The sequence below is a fragment of the Lepidochelys kempii genome, chromosome 24 (assembly GCF_965140285.1).
Source record: "Lepidochelys kempii isolate rLepKem1 chromosome 24, rLepKem1.hap1, whole genome shotgun sequence".
Lineage (NCBI taxonomy): Eukaryota > Metazoa > Chordata > Testudines > Cheloniidae > Lepidochelys > Lepidochelys kempii.
This window is the reverse complement of record NC_136403.1, coordinates 13,660,037-13,680,476: the sequence shown is the minus strand read 5'-3', so window position 1 is coordinate 13,680,476 and position 20,440 is coordinate 13,660,037. Positions and strand designations below refer to the sequence as shown.

The window sequence follows — 20,440 nt, the reverse complement described above, 5'->3', positions numbered from 1 at the left end:
CTGGGACGCACTGGGGAAGGGAGGGGGTCAGTGTTACTGGGCATCTTGTTCCAGGCCTCTGGGCTTCTTCTGGAAGTCTTCTGGGTGGGAGCCAACAATCTCACGTTCCCTTAGAAAGGCGCCCTGTTCCTCTCCTCCCTGTCCTGCTGTCCTCTCCTTCATGTCAGTCCCTCTGGGCTGTGGTGTGAGATCTTTCCATCCATCCTTTATTTCTCTCTCTATTTAAGCTGTGAGCTGCCCTGTTAACAGCCACTACGAGGTCTGCGCTGACCTCTGCACCGCCACCTGCTCTGGAGACATCATGGACTGCCCAGAGACCTGTGCTGAAGGCTGCCAGTGTGACGAGGGCTTCCTCTTCGACGGCCAGGGCTGTGTGACTCTGCAGAGCTGTGGGTGCTTCGAGCATGGGAGATATTACAAGGTACCACCTCAAGCAGTCTGGGTCTGATCTAAATTTTTTTCTCACATATTTTAATCTCTACACTAGACAGGAATAGGGTTTGCTATAGTGGATCAGAGTATTGGCCTATCCGGCCTGGCATCCCTGCTCTGTTAATGCCCAAAGCACCAAGAAAAGCAAGAAAATTTGATTCCCTTTGTCTGTTGTGGGGAAACTGAGGCACAGAGAGGGGCTGCTCATTAGACAGCCTCTCTTTTTAATGTTAAGAGAAATAATATTATGAAACAATAGTTTTTCACACACCTCACCACACAGCTCTGAGTTTAGCACTGCCAGAAATTATTATAAATAACCATTTCCAGTTATATTTCCAGTCAGCCTCACCTCAGTCCCTGGAAAAATCATGGAGCAGGTCCTCAAGGATTCAATTTTGAAGCACTTAGAGGAGAGGAAAGTGATCAGGAACAGTCAGCATGGATTCACCAAGGGCAAGTCATGCCTGACTAACCTAATTGCCTTCTATGATGAGCTAACTGGCTCTGTGGATAAGGGGAAAACAGTGGACACGTTCTTCCTTGACTTTAGCCAAGCTTTTGATACGGTCTCCCAGAGTAGTCTTGCCAGCAAGTTAAAGAAGTATGGGCTGGATGAATGGACAATGAGGTGGATAGAAAGCTGGCTAGATCATCAGGCTCAAAACCTTTGAGGTTTTTAAGGTCAGACTTGACAAAGTCCTGACTGGGATGATTTAGTTGGGGATTAGGTCCTGCTTTGAGCAGGCGGTTGGACTAGATGACCTCCTGAGGTCCCTTCCAACTCTGATGTTCTATCATTCTATGATTGCGTTATTTCTTCCTTCCCAAACATCCCGTCAGCCCAGTGAGACGGTCCTGAGAAATGAGTGCCAGCAAAACTGCACCTGCGTTCCTGCCCGAGGGGTGACTTGCAAAGCTCACAGCTGCACCACCGGAGAAACCTGCCAGATCAGAGACGGCGTCATGGACTGCATCGGCCAAGGTAAAGGAGAGTCACTGATTGAAACATGACCCAAGGGGTTATTGCACAAGGGGTGAGTAAAGTCATTTCAATTATGTCTCCTCACCCTTCTCACTCACTCTCTCTCTCCCCTTTTATTTAGCCTGGAACCCTGATCCGTAATATTACAGAATTTTGACTTGAAAGATGGAAACACTTGTTGGAAACACTCGTCTCTGCTGCATCCATCTTCTGATGTGCACAGCAGAGCCAAGTGGGCAGCTGTCAGGGAGCTGATCACACTCGTAGGTCTTCTCCCTGGCTGTAGCCTAGGAGCTGCTCTAAATTGGAGCCCACTGGCTGTGGGGGCCATCAGTCAGCTGGGCACTGTCAGTGTCCATCACATCCCAGCCACAATCCTTTGCCTGATCGATGCCGGCATCATGCCCATAGGTGTTGAACCACGTCTGCCGCGCATTGCAGGGAAGGAGACACAGGATCTGGTTTTGCTGTTGTCACACACATACAGAGATTTCCTCAGCATGGGACTCGTGGGAGGTTTGTGAATGATGCAAAGGAAGTGTGTATGGGGATAGAGGAAGAGAGACAGAGGAGTGCATGGTGATAGATTGATATAACAATGCGTGTCGGGGGAGAGATAGACAGATGTTACTGATTAGTCTGCTGTTTGTCTTTCTATTGTCTTTCCCCACTAGATATTCCAAAGCCATCATGCAGTGTGGTCCGCTGTAGGGAAGGAACTATTTGCAAGATGATAAATGAGCAGCCAAAGTGTGTGCCAGTCTCTCGGGGCACGTGCAGGGCCGGGGGATACTTTCATTACCGCACCTTCGATGGCCGGGCGTATGATTTCCATGGCAACTGCACCTACACGGTGGTCAAGACCTGCAGGGATGCCTCCGGCCTGCCCTCCTTCCATGTCATGGCCAAGAATGAGAACAGTGGGAACACACAGGTTTTCTACGTTGGGTCGGTGACTGTCCAGGTGGATGGAGTCACTGTCACAGCAGCCAGGGCTGAAGCCGGCTTTGTGTGGGTAAGTGCTGGGCGCGCAGGTGTGATTCTTTTACTTTTTTTAATATATATATATATATATATATATAAATAAAATTCTTCTTCTAAGAACCTGATTGATTTCAGTGTCCTGAAGTCAAGGGATCGGGTCTGTGCTCACATTACTAAGGCAACTGATTGGTATTTATTTCTCAGTCCTCCCCAGGAAAGCGGGTGAAGGGGCTTGGGGGGATATTTTGGGGGGATAGGGATTCCAAGTGACCCTTTCCTGACTTTTTGGGGAAATCACTTGGTGGTGGCAGCAATACCATCCAAGGACCAGGAAAGGAATTTGTGCCTTTGGGAAGTTTTAACCTAAGGTGGTAGCATATAAGCTTAGAGGGTCTTTCATGCGGGTCCCCACATCTGTATCCCAGAGTTCAGAGAGGGGAGGGAACCCTGACAGGGCCAAATCACAATTTCCAGTGAATCTGGACACAAACTTTATCCAAATTTGGATTAAAACATCACATTAGATAGAACTGGCCTGAGAAAGCTAATTCCACTGGCAGAAAGATTTCAATATTTTGAAAATTAGCTTAATTCCAATATGGAACGAAACTCATAAATTACTACATTTTCTATGAAGACGAATGGAGCCCCAGCTCCAGGTCAGTCCGCCCGGCGGGCTGCCGAGGAGCTGGTGACAGGAAAAAGAGACAGGTTTTGAAATTGGCCTTGTTTCCATCAGAACTCCTTGGAAAAGGAACAATCTTCTCAAACCCCTTTTGATGTTGATGAATTGGAAAATACTAGTGAAAAACTATATCAGAGTAGAGCTCCGTAGATAAGTGACAGACCTGTGCACTCGATTGTGACCTTTGCCCTTTCTTTCTCACTGCAAAGGTGAATAACACCAGGGCCCACTTACCCATCTCCCTGAACAATGGGACCCTTCGGCTCTATCAGAGCGGCACCTCCCTCGTCCTCCGCACCGACTTCAACCTCAGCATGTCCTATGACTGGAACAACCACCTGAGGGTCACCGTCCCTAATGACTTCTACGACAGCCTGTGCGGCCTGTGTGGCAACTATAATGGGGACCCCTCCGATGACTTCGAGACCCCAGAGGGGGACCTGGCTCCCAGTGTCGCCGCCCTGGGGAAAAGCTGGGCAGTGGAAGATGAGGATCAGTTCTGCTGGCACGATTGCATTGGAGGTTGCAGGCCCTGTGCCGCCAGCATAGCCAGAAAGTACAAGGAAGAGGCCTCGTGCGGCCTGATAGCCAAGGTCTCAGATGGGCCCTTCAGCCAGTGCCACACCAAGGTGGATCCTACAGTCTACTTGGACAACTGCGTGTACGATCTGTGCCACAGCGACGGCTACAGGAAGGCCCTGTGTGAGGCCCTGAAGGCCTACGCGGATGCCTGCCAGCTGGAGGGGGTCAGGATTGGGGAATGGAGGCAGCTGGCCAGATGCCGTGAGTACAGATTTGTATGCCAAGGACTATGGTCTGCTGGTTAGACCGGGAAGCCTGGGTTCTCATCACTCTTGAGTTCTAGCCCTGGTGTTGGGAGGGGGCGTGATCGAGTGGTTTGGGATTGAGCAGTGATTGGGAAATCAGGACTCTGGGTTCTGTTGTACCCACAGTACTCGTTTGTCCTTGGAATTGCTAAGGTGCCTGTCACTTGGAGTATCTAACGTCCACTGATTACACATGGGAGCGGTGGTAAAATGGTGACAGTTTAAGTCACTGATAAAATCATAGATTCTAAGGCAGTGGTTCTCAACCTATTTCCCATTGTGGGCCGCATATGCAGCTCTCTAGGTGTTATATGTGCTGCATCCACACACTATATATACTACCTGTATGGCTCAGAGGATGTCACATGGGCCACAGCGACCTGTGGACCTTGAGTTGAGAACCACTGCTCTAAGGTCCGAAGGGGCCATCATGTTAATCTAGTCTGACCTCTTGCACGTTGCAGCCCACAGAACCTCACCCACCCACTCCTCTAACCGACCCATAACCTCTGGCTGAGTGACTGATGTCCTCAAATCTTGATTTAAAGACTTCAAGTTACAGAATCTGCCATTTACACTGGTTTAAATCACCAAGTGACCTGTGTCTCAAGATGCAGCAGAAGGCAAATAATCCCTAGGGTCTCTGCAATCTGACTGGGGGTGGAAATTCCTTCCTGACCTCAAATATGGCAATCAGCTGGACCCTGATCATGGTGGGTGAGATACCTGGGAAAGAATTGTCTGTTGTAACTCTGAACCCTGCCCATCTAGTGTCCCATCACTGGCTGTTGGAGACATTGCTGCTACCACTCACAGATCAGCTACATGCCATTGTGGGCAGTCTCATCACACCATCGCTCCATAAACTTATCAAGTTCAGTCTGGAAGCCAGTAAGGTGTTTTGCCCTTGTTGCTCCCCTTGGAATGCTGTTCTAGAACTTCACTCCTGTGATGGGTATCATCTAATTTCAAGGCTAAACTTGTTAATAACCAGTTGATGTCCATTTGTTTTTGTGTCAACGTTGGTGCTTAATTTAAGTAACTCCTCTCCCTCTCTGGTGTTTATCCCTCTTATGTATTTATAGAGAGCAATCATATCTCCCTTCAGCCTTCTTTTGGTTAGGCTAAACAAGCCAAGCTCTTTGAGTCTTGTCTCATAAGGTAGGTTTTCCATTCCTTGGATCATCCTAGTCGCCCTTCTCTGCATGTGTTCTAGTTTGTATTAATTTTTCTTAAACATGGGAGACCAGAATGGCACACAGTATTCCAGATGAGGTCTCACCGGTGCCTTGTATAATGGTACTAACACTTCCCTGTCGCTACTGACAATACCTCTCCTGATGCATCCTAGGACTGCATTAGCCTTTTTTTCCCCACAGCTGCATCACATTGGTGGCTCTTAGCCATCCTGTGATCAACCAATACACCCAGGTCTTTCTCCTCTTCTGTCACTTCCAACTGATAGATCCCCAGCTTAGAAGAAAAATTCTTCTTGTTAGTTCCTAAATGCATGACCGTGCACTTTGCACTATTAAATTTCATCCCATTTCTATTACTCCAGTTTTCAAGGTCATCCAGATCTTCTCGTATGATATACCGCTCCTCCTCCGTATTGGTAATACCTCCCAACTCTGTGTCATCTGCAAATTTTGTTAGCACACTCCTACTTTTTGTGCCAATGTCACTAATAAAAATGTCAAATAAGATTGATCCCAAGACCAATCCCTGAGGAACTCCACTATTAACCTTCCTCCAGCCTGACAATTCACTTTTCAATATGGCCTGTTGTAGTCTCTCCTTTAATCAGTTGCTTATCCACCTTAGAATTCTCATATTAATCCCCATCTTCTCCAATTTAAGTAATAATTTCCCATGTGGAGCTGTATCAAATGCCATACTGAAATTCAGGTACGTAAGATCTACTGCATTTCCTTTATCTAAAAAATCAGTTATCTCCTCAAAGAAGGAGATCAGGTTGGTGGGGCAGGATCTACATTTTGTAAAACCATGTATTTATCCCAATTACCATTTACCTCTGTTTCCTTAACTGCTTTCTCTTTCAAAGACCTGCATACAACTGAGGTCAAACTAACAGGCCTGTAGTTTCCTGGATCACTTTTCTCCCTTTCTTAAAAATAGGACCAATATTAGAAATTCTCCCCCAAGTTTACAGATTCATTAAAAATCCTTGCTATTGGGCTTGCAATTTCATGTGCCAGTTGCCTTAATATTCTTAGATGGAGATTATCCAGGCCCCATGATTTAGTCCCATTAAGCTTTTTGAGTTTGATTTCCACCTCAGATACCATAATTTCTACTTCCATATACTTTTTCACATTAGCTAGGCTGCCACTACCCCTAAACTCGTCATTACTCTTACTAAAAACTGAGGCAAAGTATTTTTTTAGGTGTTGGGCCATACCTGGATTATCTTTAATCTCCACCCCATCCTCAGTGCTTAGTGGTCCCACTTTTGTGTCCAACTTTGGGCCCCCCAGTACAGACAGGATGTGGACAAATTGGAGAGAGTCCAGCAGAGGGCAATGAAAATGATCAGGGAGCTGGGGCACATGACTTACGAGGAGAGGCTGAGGGAACTGAGCTTGTTTAGTCTGCAGAAGAGAACAGTGCGGGGGGATTTGATAGCAGCCTTTAACTACCTGAAGGGGGGTTCTAAAAAGGACGGAGCTCGGCTGTTCTCGGTGGTGGCAGATGACAGAACAGGGAGCAATGGTCTCAAGTTGCAGTGCGGGAGGTCTAGGTTGGATATTAGGAAACGCTATTTCACTAGGAGGGTGGTGAAGCACTGGAATGGGTTCCTAGGGAGGTGGTGGAACCTCCATCCTTAGAGGTTTTTAAGGCCCTGGCTGGGATGATTTAGTTGGTGTTGGTCCTGCGTGGCGCAGGGGATTAGACTACATGACATCCTGAGGTCTCTTTCAATGCTAATCTTCTATGATTCTATTATTCTTCTTTCCTTTTTATTTATATGGCTATAGAAAATTTTACTCTTGGTTATAATTTCCTTTGCAAGGTCCAACTTTGCTTGGCTTTTGGCAATTCTCACTTTATCCGTACACCTTCTGACCTTCAAGAGGTAGCTTTCCTTCCTGATCCATCCCTTCTTCCATTCCTTGTTGGCTTTCTGCTTTCTCTTAACAACCAGTTTGAGACGTTTACTCATCCAGCTTGGTCTGCAACCCTTCCCTATGGATTTTTCCCCCTTGCTTGGAATGCAGGCTTCAGATTGTTTCTGAAACTCCAAGCCTCCTCCACATTCAATCCTTGAGTTCTTCGGTCCAGTCTACTTCCTGGACCCTAACTAATTCCATTATTTTATTTTTTTTAAGTTTGCCCTTTTGAAATCAAGGATCCTAGTTGCAGATCTATTTTTGTTTAAACTGAATTAGTTCGTGATCACTTGAACCCAGGTTGTCCCCTACCACCAGTTCTTCTACAAGGTCCTCACTACTCACCAAATGTAAAATGCCATCACATCTTGTTGGTTCAGTGAGTATTTGGTGAAGAAATCTGTCAGCTATCCCATCCAGGAAAATCTGGGCCATACTGTTTTTGGTAGCATTTTTCCTCCAATCTATATCTGGGAAGTTAAAATCTCCTATAATCACACAATTCCCAATAGTATTTGTGACAAGTTTAGTCACAGAGGTCACCTTGGGACTGTCACCTGATGTGCTGAAATGACTTCTGAGCCCATTTTCCCTACCAACTTGGGACTCCATAACCCTGCCTTGTTGAGCCAGACACACTAGCCTGCTGCAACACAGACCCAGGGTCTGGGCCACGCCCCCAAAGCTGCACACTTTAACTAAAAACAGCTCAACAGGTTACCTGTCTCCAGCAGCCAAATACCCAGCTCCCAATGGGATCCAAACCCCAAATAAATCTGTTTTACTCTGTATACAGCTTATACGGGGTAAATTTGTAAATTGTTCACCCTCTATATCACTGATAGAGAGATATGCACAGCTGTTTGCTCCCCCAGGTATTAATCACTTACTCTGGGTTTATTAATAAACAAAAATGATTTTTATTAAGAATAAAAAGTAGGATTTAAGTGGTTTCAAGTAATAGACAGAACGAAGTAAGTGAAAAAGCAAAATAAAACAAAAAACGCAAGTCTAAGCCTAATACATTAAGAAACTGATTATCGGTAATATCTCACCCTCAAAGATGTTCCAGTAAGCTTCTTTCACTGACTACACTCCTTCCTAGTCTAGGCCCAAACCTTTCCACTGGTACAGTCTTTGTTAGATCCAGCAGACATCTCAGGTGGTAAGCAGGGGTTTTCTCATGACTGGTCCCCTTTATCCTGCTCTACCCCCGTTTATAGCTTTGGCACAAGGCGGGAATCTTTTGTCTCTCTGGGTCCCCACCCCTCCTTCTAAATGGAAAAGTACCAGATTTAAGATGGATTTCATTATCAGGTGACATGGTCACAAGTCACTGTAAGACCCCTAGTACCCATTCCCCATGGGCTGGCTCACAGGTACACAAGAAGGCTTTCAAGTAACTAAATCCATTTACAACTGATTGTTTCTGGAGTACCCTTAATGGCCTCCACTTAATATGTTTACCTCAGTGATACAAGTTTATATTTTATTCTCCTAACTCCAGATCTAGAAATAATACAGGCAAACAATTAGGATGAACACACTTAGTAGATTACAAGCTTACATTACAACCTAATGACACCATACAAGGGGCATTTAGCATACAGCCTATTCCAGATATGTCATATTCTTAAGCACACTTCCACAAAGCATATGGAGTGCAACGTCACAGTGTTTATTTAATTAAACACATTAAAGAGGTATCTATCCAGTATCCACTCTTCTTAAAAATGGACCTGACCCTGCAAGGTGCTAAGCACCTCCTGCAACGTGCTGAGCACCCTCTGTTCCTGTTGAGGTCACCAGAATTCAAGGGCTCTCGTAGCCCCACAAGATGCATCCCCCTCTGTCTATTTTAAATACTGTTTTTGCTTGGAGAGAATTTGCTGCTAAATCTGTGGGTCCTTCACTCCCCAGCCATGGCGTGCCCCCTGGAGAACAGCCAGTACCAGCTCTGTGGAACAGCCTGCCCAGCCACGTGTGTGGATCAGTCAGCCCCTAGCAGCTGCCAAGACCCCTGCGTGGAAAGCTGCCAGTGCAAGGACGATTTTGTGCTGAGCCAGGGCAAATGCATCCCCAAGAGCAGCTGTGGGTGCCAGTTTGAGGGGCGTCCCTATGTCCCCAATGTGAGTTTCTGGGTCGATGAGGTATGTGGGACACGGTGCATGTGCAATGCAGCCACTAGACAGGTCGAATGCGCGGCTGCTACGTGCAAACACTCGGAGAGGTGCGGGCTAGTGAACGGCGTACGGGGCTGTTACCCCTCCAGCTATGCCACCTGCTCCGTGACAAGGAATCTGCACTACACCACCTTTGATGGACAGAGATACGACTTCCAAGGCACCTGCCGCTACCAGCTCACGGCCCTGTGCGAGAAGGCGGAGGGACTGGTGGACTTTGAGGTCTACTTCCAGGAGAACAATACTGCTCCTCTAAAGATCAAGGTTTATCAGACCAACCTCAGGGTCAGCAATCAATTCCCTGGGAAAGTCCTGGTGAGTGAATTATCTCTAGTCTCTCTAAAACATTTCTAGAAAGTCACCTGTGGCATCAACACAGGTTACAGACAGTGCATGGAAGGACTGTGAAATATAGACTGAATGGGAACTGGATTCTTCTACGAACAGGGAGCCGATGGAGATATTTAAGGATCGGGGTGCTGCCATTTCACTTGAGATGGGTCAGAAAGTGTCAGTAGCATCCAGTATTTGTGGGAACCTGGGGAGCTGGGGCTCAGGTAGCACAGAGAGGAGGGAACTGCAATAGCCAAAGCCAGAGGTAATGAAAGTCTGGTTGGAGGATCCTGCCCAGTCTGGAGAGCTGAGATTCAGGCAGGTTGTAGGGAAGGGAGCAAGGCAGACTGGACAAAGAGTTAAACAGAGGTGGATTTTTATTAAAGTTATGGGCTGCAGCTCTGTTCTGGAGTGAGAGGTTCCACCATGAGCGAGCGATGTTTCATATACTGAATGATTTGCACTTACAGATGAACGGTTTCCTGATTAACCTTCCCTTCAACCTCATTGATAAGAAAATCACTGTGTATAGAAAGGGCTGGGCCACAGTGATCCAGACAGACTTTGGTCTCACCGTTACCTATGCCGGGTGGTCAGGACGCATCACGGTCACTCTGCCAGTCACCTACACGGGAGCCATGTGTGGTCTGTGTGGCAACTTCAACAGGGACAGGGAGGACGACTTGCTCATGAGGGATGGCACGCTGGCACCAAGCCCAGTCAGCTTTGGCCAGAGTTGGAAGGTGGGCGACCTCCCAGGATGCTCTGCAGTAACGATACCCCCATGTGCAAGTGTAGAGGCTATTGAAAAACAACAACAAGGTAGCAGAGGACAGTGTGGGCTCATCCTAGACAAGAATGGCCCCTTCAGAGGATGTCACAGCGAAGTGGACCCCCATGGATTCTTCGTAGACTGCGTGTACGGCTATTGCGTCCTCAGTGGGCGGGAGAGTAACGTCTGCCAGGCAGTTGCTGGCTATTCCGAGGCATGTCAGGAAGCTGGAGCTATGGTGCATCCCTGGAGGACGACAGAGTTCTGCTGTGAGTTGCCTCTGTCCACTACTGATTGCCCCATGGGGCTTGTTAGTTTTTGTTGGCTGGTAGTTGTTGATCTAAATGCTCAGCTTATCCTGTTCTGCAGAATGTTTAAGTGACAAAGAAGCCCTCTCTCCAAACGATGGGTACAGTCATAGGAGCCGCCCCCTCACCATGCCCTATCAATGTGCTGCACCCCAGGCCAGAGAGGCACTGTTTGGGGATGTAATAGTCCATCCAGTCCGTGGCTTCCCTGCTGAGACTGGAAATAATCAGAGCTGGGAGTCAGTGGAGTCTTCGTAATTGAGATGTCGGTCCATTAGGAACTGGTGTGGGAAGCCACCAACTCATCTCCCATAAGCCATCATCTGGGAAGGAGTTTTAGGCACTAGTGCCCTGGACTCAAAGCAAAAAGCTAGTGGTGAAAGCTCTACAGAACAATTCCAGGCCCATGAGCCCTCCACTCCCTACACCCTGATCTTGGACCAGATTAGAAGCCTAACCCTTGGAGAGAGATTGTCTATATCCCATTACCTGGTGTCTCTGGGGCACCCAATCCCCAGACCTGGGACCGAATTAGAGAGGTTGCCCTTTTATTAATTAACCAAATTAAGGAAATAGAAAATTAGGCGCTTGAATGAAATTGCATGTTCTGTGATGGTTCATTGCGCATATAGCTTAGGCACGATGTGACCTAACTCTTTGTTCTAATTACAGCTCCGTCCTGTCCCCCGAACAGTCACTACGAATTCTGCAGCAGCAGCTGCGATCTGACATGCAGCAACCTCTATGCCCCGGTGCAATGCACGACCCAGTGTAAGGAAGGCTGCGTGTGTGACGAGGGCTTTGTTCTCAGTGGTGACCACTGCGTCCCCTTTTCCCAGTGCGGATGCCTCCACAGGGGACTTTACTACCAGGCCGGGGAGACCTTCCACCCCAGCGGTTCATGCGAGGAGCAGTGCGTGTGTCAGGCTGGTGGGGAGGTTGTGTGTAAGGCATTTTCCTGCGGCACTGGTGAGCAATGCAGGGTGGTGGACGGCATCCAGAAATGCCACCCATTTGGATCTGCGACCTGTTCTGCCTCTGGCCATCCCCACTACCTCTCTTTCGACGGGGTCCCCTTTGACTTTCAAGGCACCTGCACCTACATCCTGACCAAGACCTGCGCCGATGCCAGTCACCTTACACCATTCACTATCAGCGTAGAGAAAGAAGACTGGGGCAGCGGGAATGTCTCCATGGCCAAGGTGGTATCCATCCAGGTGTATGGGATCACACTCACCCTGCTGCAGAAGAAACAGGGGCTCATCATGGTAAGTCCTTCTCCAGATCTTCATTTAGATTGTTCTGTGTGTCCCTTTGTGGCCCGAGGTTTCTGCATGTGGCCTGCCTCCGCTTCCCCTCTTGGACTCCTCAACAACTCACAAAAGGCTTTTACAAATCCAATAGCAACAGCCCTCCCAAGGGTCTCATTCAAATAGGAGTTTTCACATACAGCCATTCACTTCCTTATCTGGCCATTCCCAGGCATTGCCTGACTGCCGTCTCACTCCCCTACTTTCAGGTTTCTCTGTGGGAGCCTACTCACTGCCAGCAGCCTCTCTATTCCCCTCTTTCTCTCTGACAACTCTCTCTGCTGGACCAGGAGCCTGGCTTCTTCCTGCTTCTCTTATATGCTTCTCCATCTTCTCATATGATTCCTGCTCAGATGTGCCTGAGTAGTAATCCTTAGTAATAAGGGTTGGCTGGCCCCAGGCCCACTGAGGGGCAGGACACCCTGCTACAAGGTTCATATACCAGGCTCATCCACATGGTATTTAAGTCCCTCCCAGAAACACATTAAGCAACGTGACTAACATCTACCACATGTTTGTTCTCTCCTCCTCTCCCCAGGAAAGATGTGTGTGCAGTGGGGTGTTTTGTTGTGGATTTTTTTATAATGATAAATGTATACGCATGTTGCCATATACATATGTTGGAGAAAGGTGGTCTAAGAACGTACCTTGCACTTGGAAAGGAGGGTGGCCAGATTAGTGAGGGTCCTTACTTCCTGAGACGGTTCATTCCCCAGATTTGGACCAAACTCCTAATAAAACTTTATCTCTGGCAGAGACAAAGGTTATCCTTATTGATGTGATTTCCATTGTGCCAATGGAAGAAAGTTGTCAACCACAGTCTTCAACCTGGGGGTTTAATTCATCTGTTAGATAGCCTGGTCCCAGGCCATTGAGCGCCTTGGGATAAAGACTGAGAACTTGAACTGTATTCCTTGTTCTATGGGAAGCCAGACGAGGGAGTGGAGGACAGGTTTAATGTGTACAGCAGCCAGTGTTGCTGAGGAGGCATGCTGCAGAGTTGTGTAGCACTTGAATATTCCTAAGTGCTGAATGCTTCATGCCCGGGTATACCAGCTTGCAATATAGTCCAGCAGGGAAGCGACAAAGCCGTGAATGGTTGAAGCCAGGTCATCTTCTGTCAGAATGGGATGGAGTCTCCTACCCAGCTAGAAATGGTAGAAAGTGCTACTCAGGGATGCTGCTATGTCAAAGTATCTCTTGGGTGAGATGAGCATCCTCCAGCTCAGCTCCATCTTTGCCTCCCTTGTTGGTTATACCCCTATTTATGAGTATTAATTATTTGGTGAACCCCATCCACATACCTCACATTTTGCAAACATGGGGTAAAATTCCTCCCCATTATATCTCCGTTGGCCTCTGTGTTGAAGAATCTGTCCCATGGCATAGTGCCCTGTGAAGCCTGCAGTCTAATTTGGGGCAAATTGAACACAATGCATAGGAAATTGTTTGAGATAGGAGATGGAGGGGAAGGAAGGAGGAGTCACCAGGGAAGTGAGTTTTCAGGGGCCGAGGGTGGGAGATGGAGAAGAAGTAGGAGACTGTTCTGAGTCCAGGACTTGGCATGAGAAGGAGCAGGCCAAACATGGGTTGAGGAGTTGGAGAAGATAGAGAGAGAGGATCAGGAGGGTGGGAGGTGCCTGGGAGATGAGATCAGAAATGTAGTCCAGGGTGACAATGTCAAGAGCTTGGAAGGTGAGGACAAACCATTGCAAAGTGAAATCGGGAGTCATGAGTCATTCTGGATTTAACCCATGGCGTCGGTGAGAACTGAATCTCAAAACTTGTCCATAGCCCCTACGCACGATGCAGTGTCCATCCTACCTGCTCATAGGGGAATGTGCTGTCTTTTCCAGGTGGACGGGGTATCCCACAATCTCCCCGTGATAATGGTCAATGGGCAGCTCCGAGCATATCAACACGGCACTAATGTCCTGGTGCAAACTGACTTTGGCCTCACTGTGAGCTACGACCTGGTTTACCAGGCCAGAGTCACCATCCCAGGGACCTACCAGGGCCAGACGTGTGGCCTGTGCGGGAACTACAATGGAGAGCAGGACGAGGAGTTCCTGCTCCCCAGTGGCAGGAGAGTCCCTGATGTGGCAGCATTTGGCTCTGCTTGGGAAGTCGAGATCCCAGGAGCATCCTGTACAGACAGATGTGCTGGAAACAGCTGTCCAGTTTGCGAAGAGAAGAAGAAGGACGTCTTCAAAGGGCGCAACTACTGTGGGCTGCTCACAGACCCCAACGGCCCCTTCGCGGCCTGCCACGGCGCGGTCAGCCCCAGCGTGTATCAGAGCAACTGTCTGTACGATGTGTGCCTGGGAAACGGGGACGCACAGGTCCTGTGCCAGAGCATCCACAGCTACGTGACGGCCTGCCAAGAGGCGAAGGTCACCATGCAGCCCTGGAGGAGCGCCTCCTTCTGCGGTAAATGCACCCACAGTGTAGGAGCTCTGGGACGCACTGGGGAAGGGAGGGGGTCAGTGTTACTGGGCATCTTGTTCCAGGCCTCTGGGCTTCTTCTGGAAGTCTTCTGGGTGGGAGCCAACAATCTCACGTTCCCTTAGAAAGGTGCCCTGTTCCTCTCCTCCCTGTCCTGCTGTCCTCTCCTTCATGTCTGTCCCTCTACGCTGTGGTGTGAGATCTTTCCATCCATCCTTTATTTCTCTCTCTATTTAAGCTGTGAGCTGCCCTGTTAACAGCCACTACGAGGTCTGCGCTGACCTCTGCACCGCCACCTGCTCTGGAGACATCATGGACTGCCCGGAGACCTGTGCTGAAGGCTGCCAGTGTGACGAGGGCTTCCTCTTCGACGGCCAGGGCTGTGTGACTCTGCAGAGCTGTGGGTGCTTCGAGCATGGGAGATATTACAAGGTACCACCTCAAGCAGTCTGGGTCTGATCTAAATTTTTTTCTCACATATCTTAATCTCTACACTAGACAGGAATAGGGTTTGCTATAGTGGATCAGAGTATTGGCCTATCCGGCCTGGCATCCCTGCTCTGTTAATGCCCAAAGCACCAAGAAAAGCAAGAAAATTTGATTCCCTTTGTCTGTTGTGGGGAAACTGAGGCACAGAGAGGGGCTGCTCATTAGACAGCCTCTCTTTTTAATGTTAAGAGAAATAATATTATGAAACAATAGTTTTTCACACACCTCACCACACAGCTCTGAGTTTAGCACTGCCAGAAATTATTATAAATAACCATTTCCAGTTATATTTCCAGTCAGCCTCACCTCAGTCCCTGGAAAAATCATGGAGCAGGTCCTCAAGGATTCAATTTTGAAGCACTTAGAGGAGAGGAAAGTGATCAGGAACAGTCAGCATGGATTCACCAAGGGCAAGTCATGCCTGACTAACCTAATTGCCTTCTATGATGAGATAACTGGCTCTGTGGATAAGGGGAAAACAGTGGACACGTTCTTCCTTGACTTTAGCCAAGCTTTTGATACGGTCTCCCAGAGTAGTCTTGCCAGCAAGTTATAGAAGTATGGGCTGGATGAATGGACAATGAGGTGGATAGAAAGCTGGCTAGATCATCAGGCTCAGTGGGTAGTGATCAATGGCTCCATATCTAGCTGGCAGCCGGAATAAAGCTGAGTGTCCCAAGGGTTAGTCCTGGGGCTGGTTTTGTTCAGTATCTTCATGAATGATCTGAAGGATGGTGTGGATTGCACCCTCAGCAAGTTTGCAGATGACACAAAACTGGAAGGAGAGGTAGATATGCTGGAGGGTAGGGATAGGATACAGAGGGCCCTCGACAAATTAGGGGGTTCCAAAGAGGATGGATCTAGACTGTTCACAGTGGTAGCAGATGACAGAATGAGGAGTAATGGTCTTAAGTTGCAGTGGGGGAGGTTTAGGTTGGATATTAGGAAAAACTTTTTCACTAGGAGGGTGGTGAAGCAGTGGAATGGGTTCCCTAGGGAGGTGGTGGAATCTCCTTCCTTTGAGGTTTTTAAGGTCAGGCTTGACAAAGCCCTGACTGGGATGATTTAGTTGGGGATTAGGTCGTGCTTTGAGCAGGCGGTTGGACTAGATGACCTCCTGAGGTCCCTTCCAACTCTGATATTCTATCATTCTATGATTGCGTTATTTCCTCCTTCCCAAACATCCCGTCAGCCCAGTGAGACAGTCCTGAGAAATGAGTGCCAGCAAAACTGCACCTGCGTTGCTGCCCGAGGGGTGACTTGCAAAGCTCACAGCTGCACCAGTGGAGAAACCTGCCAGATCAGAGACGGTGTCATGGACTGCATCAGCCAAGGTAAAGGAGAGTCACTGATTGAAACATGACCCGAGGGGTTATTGCACAAGGGGTGAGTAAAGTCATTTCAATTATGTCTCCTCACCCTTCTCACTCACTCTCTCTCTCCCCCTTTTATTTAGCCTGGAACCCTGATCCGTAATATTACAGAATTTTGACTTGAAAGATGGAAACACTTGTTGGAAACACTCGTCTCTGCTGCATCCATCTTCTGATGTGCACAGCAGAGCCAAGTGGGCAGCTGTCAGGGGGCTGATCACACTCGTAGGTCTTCTCCCTGGCTGTAGCCTAGGAGCTGCTCTAAATTGGAGCCCACTGGCTGTGGGGGCCATCAGTCAGCTGGGCACTGTCAGTGTCCATCACATCCCAGCCACAATCCTTTGCCTGATCGATGCCGGCATCATGCCCATAGGTGTTGAACCACCTCTGCCGCGCATTGCGGGGAAGGAGACACAGGATCTGGTTTTGCTGTTGTCACACACATGCAGAGATTTCCTCAGCATGGGACTCGTGGGAGGTTTGTGAATGATGCAAAGGAAGTGTGTATGGGGATAGAGGAAGAGAGACAGAGGAGTACATGGTGATAGATAGATATAACAATGCGTGTCGGGGGAGAGATAGACAGATGTTACTGATTAGTCTGCTGTTTGTCTTTCTATTGTCTTTCCCCACTAGATATTCCAAAGCCATCGTGCAGTGTGGTCCGCTGTAGGGAAGGAACTATTTGCAAGACGATAAATGAGCAGCCAAAGTGTGTGCCAGTCTCTCGGGGCACGTGCAGGGCCGGGGGATACTTTCATTACCGCACCTTCGATGGCCGGGCGTATGATTTCCATGGCAACTGCACCTACACGGTGGTCAAGACCTGCAGGGATGCCTCTGGCCCGCCCTCCTTCCATGTCATGGCCAAGAATGAGAACAGTGGGAACACACAGGTTTTCTACATTGGGTCGGTGACTGTCCAGGTGGATGGAGTCACTGTCACAGCAGCCAGGGCTGAAGCCGGCTTTGTGTGGGTGAGTGCTGGGCGCGCACGTCCACCCTACTCCTATATCCACCCTGTAGGCTTTGCTAAATAGAGGGCAGGAAACTGCAGCCCCCATCACGGATGGGGCATGTTGTGGGTAGGACAGAGCAGGCAAAGGAGAGTAGCTGGGAGGTGATGGGCTCGGAGAGTGCCCAGCTGGCCAGTGCCCCCTATGGGTCCACAGCCAGTGGGCTCCATTTAAAGCAGCCCCCAGGCTACACCCAACATAGACAAGGCCCAGTGTGGTCAGCAGTTAGATAGGCTACCTTTCCAATGAAGTAATCCAAGGCATTGCAGTGGGGAGTCTGGTTGACACCAATAGCCAGCAGGCACTGTGGTGAGCTGCAGGGAGTGGGGTGGGCGACCTAAAAGGGAACATTCTCCTAGCAAGTCAGTGCTGACCCCAATGCCTGTCTAGCAGGTGCTGTGTGGCAGGGAGTGATGTGGGGGGTCAGTCGAGGGCGCGCTTCCTCAGGGGCACAGCATGGCGCTACAGGGTGCTGTACTGAAGGGTTTGGGGTGCATGACTCGGTGTGGGGAGCTGTCGGCTCTGTCTCAAGCACATGGGATCTGCATGCCAGATAAAGTGTAGACCTGAGCATTTTGTCATTACCTATCCCCGGCGTATCATGCAGGAGCAGGGCCAGTATTCCAGCTATTGTGGGCAAATCCCAGCTCTGCTAAGTCCATCCTACCACAAATTCCCCAGCAGTTTCTAATGTAACAGGGATACCTCTGAGACCCGACCTGAGGAGAATCCCAACTCCTGGATCTGGGAGGATGTTGCCTGAACTCTAAGATACGGGGAAACTGAGGCACATCTAGGCAGCTCAGGGCTCTGCCTACAGAGCCTGCTCCAACCTGACATACCTCAGGGGCCCTGGAACATTGCAGACAGCTCCTTGAGACCTCTTGCCCCTCAAGTGCTCCTCCTAAGGGCTCTCACCCATGCAGCACTGTCCCCACAAGAGCTGCCCCCTAATGGTTCTAACCAATGCCGCCCCCATCCCCGAGAGTAGCTCCCACTCATTTTGTCCTCAGTTCTTTTGTCTAAAACAGGCTACACCACAATCACGGATATAATATGGGACCTGGTTGGAAAAATCCTATGAATAGCAATGGGGCCTGTCATAAACATAGAGATAAGGGTAACATAAAATCCCTCCTGGGAAGGTGTACTAAATCGCTTTACCTGTGAGGAGTTAAAAAGCTCAAATAACCTGGTTGGCAGCTGACCAAAAGGACCAATAAGGAAAGAAGGTACTTTCAAATCTGGGAGTGGGGGGACCTTGTTTGTGCTCTCTTTTTTTGTTCCCTCTCCGGACGGAGAGAGAGACGGGGCATGTAAAACATCTCCTGAAAATGTACCTAAAATGATTCATCTAAGATTACAAAAATTGTAAGTAAGACAAGGAAATGCGTTAAATTATCTTTTGTTTTAGCTTGTGAATTTTCCCTATGCTAAGAGGTAGTTTCATTCCTGTTTTGTAACTGTGAAGCAGAGTCAGAGGGGAATCCTCTGTATTTTAAATCTTTTTATTTATCCTGTAAAGTTACCTTCCATCCTGATTTTGCAGGTGTGAGTCTTTTACTTTATATTTATATATATAAATAAAATTCTTCTTCTAAGAATCTGATTGATTTCAGTGTCCTGAAGTCAAGGGATCGGGTCTGTGCTCACATTACTAAGGCAACTGGTTGGTATTTATTTCTCAGTCCTCCCCAGAAAAGGGGGTGAAGGGGTTTGGGGGGATAGGGATTCCAAGTGACCCTTTCCTGACTTTTGGGGGAAATCATTTGGTGGTGGCAGCAATACCATCCAAGGACCAGGAAAGGAATTTGTGCCTTGGGGAAGTTTTAAACCTAAGGTGGTAGCATATAAGCTTAGAGGGTCTTTCATAGAATCATAGAATATTAGGGTTGGAAGGGACCCCAGAAGGTCATCTAGTCCAACCCTCTGCTCGAAGCAGGACCAATTCCCAGTTAAATCATCCCAGCCAGGGCTTTGTCAAGCCTGACCTTAAAAACCTCTATGGAAGGAGATTCTACCACCTCCCGAGGTAACGCATTCCAGTGTTTCACCACCCTCATAGTGAAAAAGCTTTTCCTAATATCCAATCTAAACCTCCCCCACTGCAACTTGAGACCATTACTCCTCGTTCTGTCATCTGCTACCATTGAGAACAGTCTAGAGCCATCCTCTTTGGAACCCCCTTTCAAGTAGTTGAAAGCAGCTATCAAATCCCCCCTCATTCTTCTCTTCTGCAGGCTAAACAATCCCAGCTCCCTCAGCCTCTCCTCATAAGTCATGTGTTCTAGACCCCTAATCATTTTTGTTGCCCTTCGTTGGACTCTTTCCAATTTATCCACATCCTTCTTGTAGTGTGGGGCCCAAAACTGGACACAGTACTCCAGATGAGGCCTCACCAATGTCGAATAGAGGGGAATGATCACGTCCCTCGATCTGCTCGCTATGCCCCTACTTATACATCCCAAAATGCCATTGGCCTTCTTGGCAACAAGGGCACTCTGCTGACTCATATCCAGCTTCTCGTCCACTGTCACCCCTAGGTCCTTTTCCGCAGAACTGCTGCCTAGCCATTCGGCCCCTAGTCTGTAGCGGTGCATTGGATTCTTCCGTCCTAAGTGCAGGACCCAGCACTTATCCTTATTGAACCTCATCAGATTTCTTTTGGCCCAATCCTCCAATTTGTCTAGGTCCTTCTGTATCCTATCCCTCCCCTCCAGCGTATCTACCACTCCTCCCAGTTTAGTATCATCTGCAAATTTGCTGAGAGTGCAATCTACACCATCCTCCAGATCATTTATGAAGGTATTGAACAAAACCAGCCCCAGGACCGACCCCTGGGGCACTCCACTTGACACCGGCTCCCAACTAGACATGGAGCCATTGATCACTACCCGTTGAGCCCGACAATCTAGCCAGCTTTCTACCCATCTTATAGTGCATTCATCCAGCCCATACTTCCTTAACTTCCTGACAAGAATACTGTGGGAGACCGTGTCAAAAGCTTTGCTAAAGTCAAGAAACAATACATCCACTGCTTTCCCTTCATCCACAGAACCAGTAATCTCATCATAAAAGGCGATTAGATTAGTCAGGCATGACCTTCCCTTGGTGAATCCATGCTGGCTGTTCCTGATCACTTTCCTCTCATGCAAGTGCTTCAGGAT

The 20,440-nt window shown here is 48.4% G+C and overlaps 1 protein-coding gene across 1 annotated transcript in view; it reads left to right on the top strand.

Annotated features, from left to right (window-relative positions):
• The window catches only part of LOC140902932 (IgGFc-binding protein-like), a 56,788-nt gene that overhangs the window by 33,049 nt on the left and 3,299 nt on the right, over positions 1–20,440 (top strand). The window contains exons 16-26 of the mRNA XM_078850396.1: positions 228–421; positions 1,276–1,417; positions 2,092–2,432; positions 3,296–3,869; positions 8,965–9,542; positions 10,031–10,601; positions 11,313–11,908; positions 13,807–14,380; positions 14,634–14,827; positions 16,077–16,218; positions 16,894–17,234. Coding sequence (XP_078706522.1) covers positions 228–421; positions 1,276–1,417; positions 2,092–2,432; positions 3,296–3,869; positions 8,965–9,542; positions 10,031–10,601; positions 11,313–11,908; positions 13,807–14,380; positions 14,634–14,827; positions 16,077–16,218; positions 16,894–17,234 — 4,247 coding nt within the window. The remainder of the gene's footprint in view (positions 1–227; positions 422–1,275; positions 1,418–2,091; positions 2,433–3,295; positions 3,870–8,964; positions 9,543–10,030; positions 10,602–11,312; positions 11,909–13,806; positions 14,381–14,633; positions 14,828–16,076; positions 16,219–16,893; positions 17,235–20,440) is intronic.